We start from the raw sequence: 17,317 nt of genomic DNA on the forward strand, positions 1-17,317 counted from the left end.
GCAACAGAGTGAGACTCCGTCTCAAAAAAATAAAATAAAATAAATAAAAACATCTATGAGATATCATTTTCATCAATCAAATTGGCAGGTTTTTGGTTTGTATGTATTTTTGTTTTTAAGTGGCAATACCCAGCCTGGCAAAAGTTGATAACAGGCCTTCTCAAATTTGCCATTAAAGCAAGTATAAATAGAGAGATGTTCAGTAATATACAACTAAACCCTTAAAATGTACGTAACCTCTGAAGTTAGAATAGGCTGGGTGCAGTGGCTCACACCTGCAATCCCAGCACTTTGGGAGGCCAAGGTGGGTGGATCACTTGAGGTCAGGAGTTCGAGACCAGTCTGACCACCATGGAGAAACCCCGTCTCTACTAAAAATAAAAAATTAGCTGGACGTAAGGCACATCCCTGTAATCTCAGCTACTTGGGAGGCTGAGGCAGGAGAATTGCTTGAACGTAGGAGGCCGAGGTTGCAGTGAGCCAAGATGGCGACATTGCACTCCAGCCTGGGCAAGAAGAGCGAAACTCCGTCTCAAAAAAAAAAGTTAGGATAGAAGATAATCATGCATGTAACAAGCTATAAGAATGTAGCACTTAAAAAACATTTGTAGTACTTATTGGAAATATTCTGAATGTTCAATAATGGGGGACTATAGCCTTTAAAAATAATAACTTTGTAACAAAAGCCTATCATTCAAAATGATACTGTAAAAGAATATCTTGATATTAAATGTTCAAAAGGAATTATAAAAGAAAACATAGGCTAAAAAGAGCATGGTAGGTAGACAAGTATTTGTTATATGATTCTTTTTACCTATTTAAATGTTTGAAATATTTCCTGGTAATTTTTTTAAAAACAAATTTTAAGACTATATACAAAAAAGATGTCACTTTTTATTAAAAATGCTTGTAAGATGTTTACATATATATGCATATAAAATAAATACTAACATTTTGCCTCCCTACCACCCAGAGATACTCAAAACATTTACAGTAGCTAAAACTAGGTGGCTGTATTTCAGTTGATTGTTACTTTTTCTCTTTTTTTAATCCATCTTTTCTAAATTCATACTTCAGGTCAGTCAGTCATTGTTTTGTGGTTCTTTGGACCTGACATCCTTAGTGTTTTTGATGCCAGAACATTTCAGAGTGCTGCACTTCTTTGTCTGCATAAATAAAACAGTAATTTTATGTCACAGAGAGTTGTCAAATGAGGGTGACATATAGTCAGTACTTAATAAATACCTGTTGAATGAATACATACATTCAATAAAATTTGTTTTTCAGAAGCCATGATAATTAAAATCAGTGAACAATGAAAATAATCAGCAACCCCAGCTATCAACCCACTGAATTTTAGTTGCTGTCAATGTAACACAATTCTAATACAATGAGATCATTGGGAATCTCCTTCAAAGTCACTTAACTGAAAATAACTTTACATAGAAATATGCCGCTTTAAGATACAAAACATTTCTTCCGCAAATTCTATGAGTTGTTTCCAATTCTAGACCTATATAGATGGAAATCAATAGTACCTTCATTTTGACAGACACATCCAAAAGAGAAGCAATATTTTATTTACAGGGATATAAATATGCAATACTTAGAAATGTTCTGGCATCAAAATAATGAGTGAAAATGCTCTGAAAATTATAGAGGGAGGGCAGGAGGGACCTACCACCACCATTAATTCCTCTCCTAAAAGACAAATGAAATCCTAGCCTTTTGCTTAAGTTTTCTGAAGCCAGAACTGTAGCATGTTCTTGAAATGAGACAAAACTCTGCTCCTTCACCCCTCTATCCAGGATAAACGCTACAAGTGCTGCACAGTGCTGGACAGGCAGTGCTGTGCCCACAGGTGGATGACCTCCCTTGCTTGAATTTGTCGGGCCCACTAGGGTTCATGCAGTAAAAAGCCTATTCCAGGCAAGACCATTGTGAATTGCTTTAAACCTCTAAGCAGCAGCCAATCATTTCCTGCTGTAAATCTCATCAATCTGGTCTAACCCCTTCATGGCCAGTATCAACAAGCACCCATCATAAACTCTCAAAAGCTGCAAAGAGCATAAAGGAAAAATTGTGGGAAGCCTCTGCCAGCTGAAGAGTAGGAGGGATCTAAAAAAAACTTCTCTGCTTCTCTTAATCCCGAAATTTCTACAATAGCTGGTGGCATACAGACGAAGAGATAATCATCTCCTAAGCAGTGTTAAAAATCAAAGGGAAAGGAGAGAGAGCAGTGTTGCTTCCACCTCTGCATGTGATTATACAGTTCTTTCTCCTGCACTCAGAGAAATCGGCTTCCTCTTTTAAGCAAGGCCAGCTGGTTTTCCAGAGGTGCTTGTTAGAATTTACTGAGCACACACCCACTACTTTGACTTGCATGCTGCACACAAAACTCACCACTGCATTTGGGTGGGAAAGAGCTAAAAGGAGGGGGCCCTGGCTCAAGGCCTGACAGTCCTAAAAGTGTAGCCCGCATCAACCCATTGTGGTCACACTGGCGTCTCTGTACAAACCCAGAGCTCCATGCCAGAAACTGTGAAGTCTCACAGGATTCAGAGACGGCTCTGCCTAAAAGGAGATATTTTTCTAAAAACGACACTTGCCTGTGAGTGGATTTGTTTTACAAACACCATGTAAGCACAACACGTGCTACGAAGGCTTTTCTTCTCTAATCCTGATCTACAGAAAGCTGGACAAGAGTTAAAGGAGGAGGTCCCATGTCTTAAGTTTCTGACTCCCACAACTTCAAGAGATTGGTTTCTGTTAACCATAAAATAAAATTTAACATTCCTAAAATTGTTTCCACATAACTTATGAATCCTTTCATAGAGAAAATAGGTCTGAAAGCCTTTAAACTGTAACTCCAGACTAAACAAAATTATCTCATTTCGATATTCAGAAAAACGGAAGGCATGGCAGTTAGACGATGCGCTGATGAAGGGCCGCTCCACAGAGCAAAGACGGCTTTCATTTAGCAATGTGCAGCTGCTGACAGGCACAGTGACACCAACACGGGATTCCTTCGTTACATCTCGCAACATGAGACTTCAAGAAGGAAGGAGAAAAGACCTCCTTCACGTTTTCGGGGCGTTAGGCTTCTGGTGCAGTTAGGAAATCACTCCACCTTAGCAAGAAATGAACAAATGCCAAATACCTGTTTATCACACCATTTCTAAGGAATTTCTCTTTACAGCCTTTAAAATTTATCTAGATTTTTGGTGCAAAACAGAAAAATGGTTAAGTCAGATACCAATGCCACAAAGGCAACTGCAAGTGGAACAGAGCAGGGGTATCATGCTAGGGAAACACCAGAATGCAAGTTTGCTCCTCTTTGCTCACCTGCCTCTGGGCCTCAGCCAAGTTAAAGGGCAGAGTTCCCTCTTCCAGAGGAGCAATCCGCTCAATGTCTGCTAAGGTCATACGTCTGTAGGGGAAAAACAAACACAAGCAACAAATATACCAATTTATTACAATTTACATTATACAATTTAAAAACATTCCTTTTTTCATTTCCCATATTTAAAATATAGCCTTCAGTTTGGCTTCTTTTTCTCCTGATTGCTGCCCTCTTCTTACCCCCACCTCCTAACCTCCTTTTATTAAGCTAATTCAAAAAAAAAAAAAAGCCAACTTACCCCCTTGGCTCATATAAATCTGCTAACCGAAACAAGATGTCAACTTCCATGGGTGTAACCTGACCAAATTTCTGAGCTGCCAGAACAAACTCCTCTGTATGGAAGAAAAGTTAAAAGGGAAAGATTCAAGAAGAAATAGCCACTAAATTCAGCATTAACTCAAGGCACTGGAATGAGTGAACATCACAAAGTTGTATTATTATCATCAATTGCAGAATTCAAGTCAATCCAAATAAGGTAAGAATTTTTGCAGTTCTTGCATTCATTTGGAAAGAGTGTGCAGAATATGTTCTTGAACACAAAGGTTAAAAGCTTGGTGTCATCTGATGTTATTCAAATCGCCAATCAGGGAAAATAAGGAATCATATATGAAACTTCATAAGCATAGGTCCCAGGAGGGGAGGTTATATTCACCTAATTAACTGGTTAAATTAGGATTACTATTTATATTAATTTAGGAGGTTATATTAATGAAGCTGTGGAATTCCAAAGGGAATTCTGATTTTTTTTTCTTTTTTTGTTTTTTTTTCAGATAGAGTCTTGCTCTGTTGCCCAGGCTGGAGTGCATTGGTGAGATCTCAGTTCACTGCAACATCCGGCTCCTGGGTTCAAGCGATTCCCCTGTCTCAGCCTCCCAAGGAGCTGGGACTACAGGCGTGTGCCACCATGCCCTGCTAATTTTCTTAATATATATTTTTTAGTAGAGATGGGGTTTTACCGTGTTAGCCAGGATGGTCTTGATCTCCTGACCTCATGATCCACTCGCCTCAGCCTCCCAAAGTGCTAGGATTATAGGCATGAACCACCGTGCTGGCTCTGACTTTTTTTTAAATCCCATTACAATACTGATAATATCCTGTTCCAAGCTTACAGATCAACTTACACTGTCACCAATACAACTTTATGGAATTCCTCATATACATCTGAAGGCTTCCTTAGAGGTTGCCAATTTAGCTTAAGTTGTAGAAAGATTTGAAAATATTTAAGAAACTTTACATGTTTTCCTTATTCAAAGGATGTCTTCAGTTTCTTTCTTTATTTTTGAGACAGCATTTTGCTCTTGTTGCCCAGGCTGGAGTGCAGTGATGTGATATTGGCTCACTGCAACTTTCGCCTCCCAGGTTCAAGCGATTCTCCTGCCTCAGCCTCCCGAGTAGCTGGGATTACAGGTGCACACCACCACACCCAGCTAATGTTTGTATTTTTAGTAGAGACAAGGTTTCACCCCGTTGGCCACGCTGGTCTCAAACTCCTGATCTCAGGTGATCCACCCACCTCGGCCTCCCAAAGTGCTGGGATTTCAGGAGTAGTCACCACGCCAGGCCCAGTTTCTTTAAAACTTGGTGAAGATTGTTTTATTTGCTTTTGTTTGTCTGATCAAAGGATGAAAACCACATGTTATCATATGGTTAATACATGTCAATGGGACAGAAAAATCATAAAGTACTAGTTGCCTTCTTCACCCTAATAATACACCATACTTGCAGGCAAGAATTCAGCTATATTCTCACTTACCCTTAGTCACTTCGACATCTTTCCTGTTGCCAGCCAGAGTGCTGTAGATCTTTCTAATGAGTTCCATGTTGTTAAGGAGCGAATTAAATCCATTAAAATAGGAGAAACTAACTTGATGGGATGTGGTACCTCCAGCAGCCTCAAATAAATTGAAAACAAGAGAGAAGAAAAATATACAAAAGATTTATAGATGATTCAGAAGTACATACATCTAATACTAGTTTGAAAGTAATCAAAAATGCATGTACAAGAAGAAATGACTACAAGTATTTTTCTTTAGCATTAAAAAAAGCTATAAATGATTTTTAGAAGCAACTGCAACTAATCATGACCAGAACTTGTATTCTCCACACACAACTCCTAGAAAACTAAATAAATACATGTGTAGGATTATAACAGGACTAGTAGTAATTTAGAGTTCAAATTTCAATTGGAAATGTTTTATAAGTTGGTTTATTTCATCTAATGAGCAAATCTTAAAGACTTAAACATGCAAAACTATAAGTACATATGCACACACGTGTGTGCTTATGCATGAAAAACTGTATTATATCAATGCAAACATACTATGAAAAGTGGTCAATCTAACATTAATATCAAGACTTGTCAAGTTACTAATAACCAGTAATAAATAATCATTTAGGTACAGACTTTACATTGGTGGGATTTCTAGCAAACAAGCATATTATGGTAAAATTACGAGATGCCATATACTTTCATGGGGGGTTAAGACTAGAAAAAATTCTGATAATCAGAATTTTTAAGAAACCATATTTCTTCACAAGGGACAAGGGAAACAGACAGAATGTCCATTATGAATGAGACTTCAGTTTGGAGTTTCAAATTCTATCCTTCCCTAACAAGGCAAAATATTTTTATTAGGAAAGCACTTCTTTATAAGGTAACAACCACATAAATCTTCACTTAGTAATCATTTAAAATAGCTGACATGAAGGTTTAGTATGGAGCAGAGAAGGGGGCGCCCAAGAAAAGGAGTTAGATTAACACAGTGCCAGAATGGAAAAGGCCTTGTCAGAATGTCATGTCTCCAGAACTAAGCACTCGGGGGAAGAAAGGAAACTGAAAGGCTACTCTGAGTTCCTGCCTATGGTAAGCACTGTGGAAAACCCACATGATGGTGAAAACAGTCTTCTCCCTGGGATTAACAAAAGGACAGTTACCACTGGGTACTGCTCCTAAAACTGCGTTATTACCAAAATCACCCAGAAGCTTTACAAAATTAGATTCTAAGACCTCATTGTCTATAGATGGTATATGATAGGCCTAGAAGAGATCTCAGAATCTGTAGTTCCAATAGTTTTTAATGGTGATTCTGGTGCTCCATGAGCAGGGCTTAAGAACCACCACCACTACAGAATGTTGCAGGACATCCCCAGGGCCCATGAGGGAAGGACAGCAGCTGACACCAGGGGGAGGGAGGCTCCATGAAACACAACTGCAGGGCTCTGCTGTCACATGTACCTTTGTGGCCTCAACACATACACGGTGAAAGAGAATTTAAGGTTTCGAGTTTCTGTTGTGCTAACTACTCTAACAAATGATATACATGTGCACTACTTTTTTTTTTTTCCTTAGAGCATCTAAGAAGATTGGCAAAAATAGGCACTTGATATACTTCAAAATCTAAAGCAAAATTCACATGAGATCGCAAATGTTTTTCCTTTTATCTTTAAACAGTTAATATATTTCTCGAAGATATTCCATATTACCCAGATAACAAATTAACTTGCCAACCAAAACTAGCCAAAACACACTCTCTGAGTTTAGTAACGTACGTGATGACATTAAAATGTTAGTGTTTGCAACAGAAAAAAATACTACATAACTTACAGAATTGTTTTTATAATTCCTTATTTACTGAGTTAAACCACTTCATTAAGGCAAGTTATGACTTACAGCTACTAGACATTCTTCTACAAAAGGAGTCAAGACATGGGGGCGGATGGTGACCATGATGTCTCGGAAGTCAATGGCTGTGACTCTCCCAGTCCTAGCATTGTCCCGTTGCACAAAGGCTTGCTTTGCATGCTCCAGTTGTATTTCCTGCAAATAAAGAAAGTAAAATACCTAATTTATGCTTCTCATTTAATAATTACTACAAATGACAGTTCATTTTAAAATCAGACTGAAGAGAGATTACCTTTTGATCTAACAAGCCCCCATCTGCCTAATAGCACCCCCAAGCTACTGTCTCCTTCCAAGAGAAAGAACTTTGCTCAGACCAATGAACATGTCTTGAGAAAGTGCACTCCACTTGACTGTGCTACCCAAAGAAACCCAATCACTTCCATGCTCTCTACAGTCCATGAATACAAAGAAAATGAAAACCGGAATAAAGTTTGGAAGGTTCAAAGATCTGGCCCAATCCAGCTTAGGTGATACAGATGATCTAAGGAAAAATACTGCCAGGAACTTTAACTTCTCTCCAAAGAAAAGAGAAAAGTTCTTAACTGCAACCTGATACACACACACGTGATGTAACAATAGATAGAAAAGAGTGGTGGTTCTTCTCTGCTATTTCTCCAACACAGGGTTTCTCAGCCTTGGCATTATTGGCATTTTAGACAGCATAAGTCTTTATTATGGGAGGGCTGTCATGTGAACCCCTATTCTCTTCCCACTGGATATAAGTAGCCCCTTTCCTCCAAGGTCATAACAATCAAAAATGTCTCTAGATAGAGCCATATGCCTTGGTTAAGGACTACTGCTCCAAGTAGTTGGATAGTATGTGGATTAGGGGAAGCAAATCTGTCGTGGTATCATTGCATATGTTTAATTAAAATGATCTAAAGACAGAACATCCAATCACAGAGCTCTGTTGCTATTCCCAGGAGATTAAGTGTGTACACAAAAGAAAACATAGCCTCCTATCAAAACTCATTGTGCACCATATGGGAGGAGCATTCTTCCTGTAGAGAGCATATTATCTTCCTCACAACACTCTGCCCATTTCCCAAATGGGCCCTTGGAGTGACAGCTAACTTCTATGCAATTAAAAAGTAACATCGGGCAACACAGTAGTAGCTCATGTCTGTAATCCCAACGCTTCGGGAGGCTGAGGTGGATGGATTGCTTGAGCCTAGGAGTTCCAGTCCAGCCTGGGCCACACAGCAAAACCTCATCTCTACAAAAAATCAAAAAATTAGCCAGGCATGGAGGTGCATGCCTGTAGTCCCAGCTACTTGGGAGACTGGGGTGGGAGGATAACCTGAGCCTGGGGAGGAGGAGGTTGCAGTGAGCTGAGATCATGCCACCACACTCCAGCCTGGGTGACAGAGTGAAACCTTGTCTCAAAAAAAAAAAAAAAAAAAAAGGGAACACCAATAGGGCTCTCAAAAACTTCAAATTATTTGAATAAAATGGAGGTTTTTTAGACGATATTAAGGAAATAATTTTTAACTTTAGTGAGATAATGACATCATATTTATTCAAGTTATGTAAAAAATAATTGTCCTTATGAATTTGTGCAAACTAAAGTGTAAGGGAAGCAACATGAGTCTGATACTGCTTTAAAGTACTCGATCTTCCTTTCCTTCCCCAGAAAGGCAGGGAGATGAAAGAAGAAATATGATATTTGCAATAATGGAAGCCAAATAACAGTTGCATGATGGGTCACTATAGTCTTCTACTTTTGCAGTTTGAAAATGTCTACATTAAAAAATTTTAAAGATAAGACATTTAATAGTAAGAATCAGAGTTCTTATCCACTTAAAAGAATCTCCTCATTTGTAGCCATCTGCCAGTTTCGAACCAGCCTGTCTCAATTGAAGCTCTCTTCTGGGATCCCAGTCTTTCTGGAGCCTCCACCACTGGCTCCTTAAATGGGAAGCATCTGTTGGCCCCTCTGTCCTCACATCTTCTCACTCTACTCGCCTAGACAGAGTGCTCTCTCCCTTAAGCCCTCAAGGATTTCTTAAAAACTAAGTAAGGCTTAACTCCCATATTCAAATCTCACTCCTTTCTGCTGGACCAGAATTTCTGTTTAGAGAATATATCCAAGTGGGTATCGTGTAAAGGACGTAGAATGACACATCACTAACCCCCTATTGTAGATCCTCCAACCCAGTGCTCAATCCTGGTTTCTCTTCTATGTTCACAGCTTAACTATTAGGCACGTAGTTTTATCGGCCACCTCACCTAGAAAGCTGTCATTCTGAATTGTTCAAGCTTCCTTTCTCTCGGAGTAAAGCAGTTACCAAATTCTGTCCCTTAGGCCTTTGAAAGTTTGCCCAAATGCACCTTTTCCCTTTTGTTCCTGATGCTACTGTTCAGGCCTTCCTCAATACTCACCTACATTATCACTGACAGTCAGTAGTTCTGACTGTCAGTGTGGAACTTGGGCTTGCAGTCTGGACCTCTGTGGTCTACCATGCACACATCAAAAGTTGCTTTTCAGAATTAAAGACCTGACCTCCCTCTCCCTCTATGGAAATCTCCAACAACCCTTCATCATACAGACCCATCTCTGAAGCAAGGCATACAAGTCCCCAGAGGAACTACTCTTAGCCTCATCTCCTACCACCCATGCCCACCCCTGCTAGACCTGCCACACACCTGGGCTTTTGCTCACATTGTTCCTTCCACCTAGTGTAGACTGCTGCCCCTTTCTCCAGCTCCTGAAATCCTGCCACTTCCTTTAAGCTTAGCTCAAATGGTACCACTTAGGCAAATATAACCAGGTCTTATAACTAGAAATAACTGATATCCCTTCCGAGGCCCCCTGTCTGAATATCAATTATAAGACTTGTCTTATTTGATCTTACATCATAATCAGTTATTCACATTCCTGCCTTTACACCTACCTTACCAAGGAAAAGACAGTATATCCTGTTGAAGTCCCGTAAACACCTATTTACATTTATACATGCAGCTCAGCAGAATACTTTAGATATATAGCAGGTACTCAATAAAAGACAGGCATACTCATCAGTGAAAAGTATTGTGTAAAACCAACTGAATGAACAAATTATGAGCTATTGAACAAAGGAAGGTTCTCCATATAAGCGCTTCCAATTCAGGAAGAAAGAAGAAACCAACCGTTAAACACCCTGTAGTGAAAAATGACCACAGTACATATTCAATGGAAAGTAAATGAACAGTCTCCTTTGAATTACCAGACCCATTGCTAAAGCTTGCATAAGCCAAGATTACTGTCAACAATAGTAGAAGGTATGTTCAGCGATTTACCATTTTCCCTAGTTTATAACTCAACGTCTTAGGGATCCTCAGACAATTATACCAAAAATGGCATCACTTTCTCTGGCAACTCCATCTGCTCAGAAAGCAGGAAGCCACAATGCTAAGACCAGCCTGTCCAGAATTCCAGATTGGGAATGGATGCCAAGGTGAGGGCTGGTGCTCAAGCAGCAGGACAGGGGATGCACCTGTGATGAGGACAGTGTCACAACGCATCCTGTGCCCACGCTTCCATGATTAAACATCTACGAGCAGGGACCCCTCAAGCTGGAATAAGAAAGTCATTTTAAGCCTGATGATGAACAACTTGAGATTACATTTCCAACAGCTCTTAAAGATTGGGGGCGTTATAAGTTCCACAGAGAACAAAATGCTAGATCTATGTAGTTCTCTAAATAGTACGACAGAGTGAAAACACACAGTTAGGTGGCTCTCCAACTTTAAAAGCAGCTTTCTGAAGATGTGGGTTGCTTTCTGAAGATCATCTGTTTATGTCGTGACTGTTTCTTCTCCCAGGTGAAGAAATGAAACCATGACCTCAACCAATACGACAACCATGCAATAGCAGTTAGCGAGCATGTATTATGCAGCAGGCACTGCTATAAAGCATTTTACAGGAATCAATTCACGGAATGCTTGCTGCAAGCCTATATGGTAGGTATTATTATTAACCTCACTATAGCAGTTGAGCAAATGAAAGTCTCACTGACAGGAGCAGTAAAGCTGGAATTCAAGCCTCTGCAGTTCTGCCCCCCAGCCCCCAATCTACCCATGCTCCTAATAACTTCTCTTAACTGCATGGGGAGCCTCAGACAAAGCTACTGTCAGGAATTTGATTAAAAGATAAATTTGACACTAAGAAATCTTAAGAGCTGTGGAAAGATAAAAACTCAATTTGCATTTAATGCTCTAGATTTTACTGTTGCCTATTTTCGTGGAAAAATAATAAAATTCCCTAAAGTTTTCCATTAAGGCAAAGGCTTCAGTATACCCAGAGCATCAGGATTGTTTCACCAATAGTAGCAGAGACCAAGGAGGAGAGAAACCAAATCTAAAAGGCCTTCTCCTGGCCTCACTCACTTTTTGCTGTCTTTCCCACAGCCCCAAGAGACAAAGGAGGAAAAAATTAAATCAGGAGGCCAGTGGGAGCTAACACATAGATTACTCCATAAATATGAAAGAAATAAATGACCAGGCTCACTACTCATGGCAGAATGACCTAAAACTGAAGCTTCTGGTTTGCACCTCAAAAGCTATTTAATGAAAATCTAAATGTATACTATGGCTTGTCAAGAGAATGACAGCTCCTAGATCTGAACCCAGAAGGGATAAAACAGAGACAGAGAGCTTTTAGTATGCATGAAATATAGCATATACAAAATAATATTTATTTCTAAAATTAAGGGGATCAGAAGTAAATGAGTCATCTGTGCAGAGGAGGGGAGAACAATATGGGCAGTAAGCATTACATTCATATATTTAAAAGTTAAAAGACTATCAAGTAAAAAAATATTAGGCTGGCTATTTCTTCTGAAAAAATGGAGAGATGCTATAGGGGTCAGAGTTTAGCACAGTACACAGAAGTCTTTAACCTATAGAACTATTCTGCAGTAAAATGGGCTACCTTGAAAAGTAGCAGGTTCCCTGACACCAGAAATACGTGTTCAACCACAGGCTGAGGAACATATGTCAAGAATTTTACCTTATCTTTAATAGAGGGAGTTATGGAAGCCATACATTGTGATGACAATATGAAATCTGGAACAGGCGTGGGTACAGTGCAAACAGAAGTCACGACACTGCTACTCGGGAGAGCTCAGGTCATTGTTTGCATCTTAGAGCCTCAGATTTTCTTCTACAGAATAGGCACACCACCACCTACTGTGCAGGGTTGTAAAAACCAGAGGTCATGCATGACAGGCATTTAATAAACGGTGGCTTTGATTTTTGTCTAGGTGAAAGGTTTAAAAACCTCTAAAGTCTCTTGCAATATGAAACAGTGGTTCTGCTCAATCATTCTGAACTAGCCACAGGAACAGAAAAATGAACATCAGCCAGGATGGAGGATAACAACAGCAGAATGCTTCAACGCTCACTATAGACCAGGGGCTATGCCAAGAACTTCAAAGACAGCATTTCACTTAAGTCTCACAATAATTCTGTGAAGTAATGATTATTACCATTTTACACAGAGGCACCTGAGGTTCAGAGAGGTCAGGTAACTAGCCTAAAGTCACACAACTAAGAAGTGGAAGAGTTAAGATTCAAAGCAAGGGGTGTCAGATTTTAAAACTGAGATTCTTAACTATTAATTTATGCTGCCTCAGGCAAAATCGTAAGTAACGGCCATAATTAGATTTGGACAGGCAATAGGAAAAGAGATACTAAGAAAATTTTGATGATGACTTGAATATATAAATGAAGGAAGATATATCTCAAAAATCCTCATTTTGAATGATGGGGAAGATACTCTACCACAAAGGAAAATATTCAAGGGGAAAGAGATGAGGTGGTTGACCACGATGAAAAACCTGCAGTGAAGTGAGTTTCAGTTATAAACAAAAAGTTAAGAGATACACAAAAGAAAGCTGGAGGTACAGGTAGAAATACAGATCTGGGAAATTTAGATAACAGGATTTTAGAGAAAACATCACAAGGTGAACATTTACTAAGTTATTAAGTGCATGCTATGTACCAGGGACTGTTGTGTTTTCCCTGCTTCATCTCTTTGAATCCTCTCCACAACCGAGGTGGTTCTACCATCTTGTTCTGAAGACAGAAAAATCAGGTAAGAATGAGCCAAGGGTGACACGGGCAAGGATGAAACTGAATATGCATCGAGGCAGTCGGCTTCTGGAGCCATGATCTTAGCCTACACAGACTGCCTGTTCCTTTCAGAGGCGGCCTACCAAAAACCAGAAGAAGAAAAAGATGATTGTAGAAATAGGTGAGATCCCATAGTGCATACAAAGAGCAGCCAGACAACAAAAATCAAACTGATACCTAAATAAGTAAGAAAATAAGACAGAGGGCCTGAAACCTTGTAGCAAATTCAGAGAGCTGAGAAAATGAAGTGTGTCTCTAAAGAGAGCTCTGAACAGTACCTGGCAATGGGTGCTTACTAAATGCTGCTGCCAAAGACAGTTACCAACTAAAGACAAATGGTCCTTCCTATCACCTAAGGCCAGAAGGTCCAAGAGCATGAGTTCTGCAGCTATCTCTAAGGCAGTTCCACTCAAGTACATGAAAGGAGGCCCAATTTGTCTTTAATATGTGCCAGTGAACTATTTTCTGTTCCCTCTATTCTGGTGCATGATGATTAATGGAACAGGCTTTTATTGCACCAGTTTCCAACTACTTCAACACACCGATTCAGACTGCTATAGAAAAAAAAAAAATCAAACTCTTCAAAATTGCTAGTTGTACAGAATAAACATATATAGGGGTTACACCACTTTAGGTCTAACATTCGTGCTTCTAACAGTCCCAGGCCTGTCATTTCCTTAATAATCTCCAATTTTCAGGTGGGTATATTTTGAATGTAAAATATTCTCTCCATCTCTATTCAGACATGCAAGTTTGTGCTTTAGCCTGAGAACAATTTATCAGGAACAACAACAACAACAACAACAGCAATAACAATAAAAAAACAAAAAACCCAGCCCCTCAAAACAAGCAGAAGATCCAGGTGATTTATATTATAAAGCCAAAAACACCAAAAAATAAATATATTTTTTGAACCCAGGTTAATTTGCATTTTTGTGTTTTGAAATTATAACAAAATCTAAAATATTAATAAAAGCAAAGAGTTAATAAGGAAATGATTCGAAATAATTCCTTTTTAGACATGGTGATAGCAAAATTCTAGGCAAAATGCAGCTAATTGTTTATCAAAACAGGAAACAAAAATGTATAAAGACGATTTGCCTAAAAAATACCATATCATATTTAGTCCAAACAATTTCTATATTACATCACATATCAGTACCTGTATACTAGTTTGCATATAAAGATCCACTTCGTTTTCATAATCTATGCTAATTTGAAGAAAAACATTCTAATTAAAATGAAGATCCACATATTTTTTAACAAAGTAAAAATGAAACATAGCAATAAAATAGGTAGAGAGATAAGTAGTCACCATTCTTAATTGTGTTCTATTTGTACCTCCCCCCCGACCCCCCATTTGGCCATGCAGTCAGAGTTTCAGAGTTGAGGGTGAAATTTCATCCCCAGTTCACTGGGTGGGGCCTTTAATTAAAAGGGTCTTTGGAAGCAGTGTCACATGTGGCTTGGCATACACCGCAACACCTTGGTAGAAAAAAAATACAGAGCTTTTCCATCTCAATTTCCTTGCTCTTCTGATTTAACGTTAAACTTCACAGTGGGTAACAGCTGGGGAGATGCTGTATAGAGTGCTAATTTTTATCAGGATGTTACTGTAAAAGCCTGCACAACAGGCTGCTCAACAAAACAGCAAGCTAACACCACAGACACAACAGCACAATGAATCCTGATTTCCTTTGCCCAGAGTAGAAAGTGTGTGCTGTGGCTGGAGCGTATCCTGCATCTTACTGTCCAAGTGACCACATCTCTAGTTACTCATCACCAAACTAGCAGTGGCTTCCATTTGGACACAAAACAGAATCTCATCTAGTAGAAGAGTTGAAGGCAAACAACAATAACGTGCTCTACTCACTAGTTCATTTGAGAACACCAAACGATGCGGTGTTTATGAAACAGTACCAAAGCTACATCATAGATCCCCACCTGATACAACTTAGAATCAACATAAAAAGCATTCACTTAGTGAAAATGAAAATACAACTGTGTTCTTGGGCTACTAAAAACACATGGTCGGGCCGGGCACTGTGGCTCACGCCTGTAATCCCAGCACTTTGGGAGGGCGAGGCTGATGGATTGCTTGAGGTCAGGAATTCAAGACCAGCCTGACCAACATGGTGAAACCCCATCTCTACTAAAAATACAAAAAATTAGCTGGGCATGGTGGTGGGCAGCCTGTAATCCCAGCTACTCCAGAGGCTGAGGCAGGAGAATCGCTTGAACCTGGGAGGTGGAGGTTGCAGTGAGCCGAGATCACGCCATTGCACTCCAGCCTGGGTGACAGAGTGAGACTCTGTCTCAAAAAAAAAAAAAAAGAAAAGAAAAAAATTTCATGGTCTAGGTACTTTCACTACTACAGACAAGACAAGTTGGGGGACAAAAGGGACGGGCAAATGGCTCAGATTACTCAAATCTAAGCAAGGACTTTGTTATTTGTCCACTTATGTGTAAAGAATTATGGCTTCAGTCAGTTCTACTACAAGGGATTATTTTTTATGAACACATGAAATCGCTTATTAATTCTAAAGCTAGAAAATTTGGGTTGTCATGGTTGAAGGTATGTTTTGTTTGGTGGAGGTTGGGCAGGGGTAGCAGCAATTTTGTTTTTAACATATATAGTCTCTTGTGTTGAAATTTTTGCCTTATACCAGGATGCTATGACAAATAGAGTAGCAAACTGTAACTGATGGTGAGTATAAAGCCAAGACCACAGCTGACCAGCAGCAGCGAATCTCTGGCTTGTACAGGGACATGTGGCAACTACCAACACCTGGGAGCAGCAGGCTTCTACAGTTCTACTCTCTAGGACTCGGGATCTAAATAACCAAAATGTTCATGTTACACAGAAAAGAACTGGGCTGACCTCTACACTGTGCTGACCAAGAAGCCAAAATAATGGTTAATCTGATTTCTTAAAAAGAACCAAAATTGTTCAGTTGCACTACTAGCATGGGTATGCTTTGGCATCCAACCAGGTTAACACAGGATTTGTGATGTGAGGACAAGGATCCTTACTAATATGAATGACCAGTCTGGGATGCCAGACACAGCTTTGATCCCCAGGTTCTATTCCTAGCTCTATTTACTACAATTCATGTCTTCGGGTTTCATTATCCTCTTCTGGCAAAATGAGGACCAGAATAAAACTGTGATAAAATACTCATGCCCTTGTGATTAGAGCTCTCTGTTGGGTCAGGTAACCTCATTCTTAAACTCTACTTGATGAGAAGACATTAGATAGGATTTTTAGCCTCATTCCCTCTCAGGTCAGCTATCCTGTCTCTTGGCTAGCCAACGGAATCCGCAACCTCAAAATCGGGCCTCTCCACCAATTCAGAGCATTGCAAATTTCTGGATGATGCTTTTAGAGCAATAGGCAGATGACCCCTGGAAACAGAAGAAATTTCCTAGCTACATAAAATGCAGAACAAAATTCCTTCAAAAAGTCCAAGTATACAGGGGCTGTAGATAGGGCTCCTACAGTAGATCATCTCAACAACAAAGAACTGAAAAGAGGCAGCAGAGCCAATACACCAACACACATGTGAACAGCTCTTACATATAAAGCACTACTCTGTAGCCCCTCCCTGAAACCTCCTCTTCTTCCTATGCTCCCGATTTCAGTGAAACACCACCATCCTCCCACTAGCCCAAGCCTAAAACCCAGGAGTCAACACTGAGTTCTGCAAATCCTTGACTGTCCACGTCCCATTAAATCATGAAGTCCTGTCTGGCCTATCCCTGTAGGTTCTCTTGACTCCATTTACTCTGGTCCATCACTGTTACCATCTGACCGAGACCATAGTTGTTTGACTTTTGGGTTAAAAGGTAACCAACTGGTCTCCCTCTCCTTGGTCACGTCCCTCTCCATTAGATTTACCACACAATAGCAGAGTGATCCTTCTGAAACACAAATCTGATGAGGTTTGCCTCAACAGGCTTCCCATAAGTCTTAGGATAAAGAGCCAAACATTTACCTTTACACATTCGGGGTTGCCTAGTCCAGACCAAAGTTTGCCACAATGTGTTTCCTGAACCATCCAAAGCATCGCAATTCAGGATGCTTATTGGAAAGGCAGCTTCGTAGGCCCTATTCAGCA

General features: G+C 39.7%; 1 protein-coding gene across 3 annotated transcripts in view; it reads right to left on the reverse strand.

The window, feature by feature from the left end:
* The window catches only part of SLC25A13 (solute carrier family 25 (aspartate/glutamate carrier), member 13), a 207,937-nt gene that overhangs the window by 78,385 nt on the left and 112,235 nt on the right, over positions 1 to 17,317 (reverse strand). For all 3 annotated transcript variants that reach the window (XM_011974699.1, XM_011974698.1, XM_011974697.1), the window contains 4 exons: positions 7,074 to 7,220; positions 5,157 to 5,295; positions 3,642 to 3,735; positions 3,346 to 3,430 (listed from right to left, as the gene is read on the reverse strand). In XM_011974699.1, the coding sequence (XP_011830089.1) occupies positions 3,346 to 3,430; positions 3,642 to 3,735; positions 5,157 to 5,295; positions 7,074 to 7,220 (465 nt within the window). The remainder of the gene's footprint in view (positions 1 to 3,345; positions 3,431 to 3,641; positions 3,736 to 5,156; positions 5,296 to 7,073; positions 7,221 to 17,317) is intronic.

The sequence above is a fragment of the Mandrillus leucophaeus genome, unplaced genomic scaffold (assembly GCF_000951045.1).
Source record: "Mandrillus leucophaeus isolate KB7577 unplaced genomic scaffold, Mleu.le_1.0 Scaffold148, whole genome shotgun sequence".
In the NCBI taxonomy this organism is placed as follows: domain Eukaryota; kingdom Metazoa; phylum Chordata; class Mammalia; order Primates; family Cercopithecidae; genus Mandrillus; species Mandrillus leucophaeus.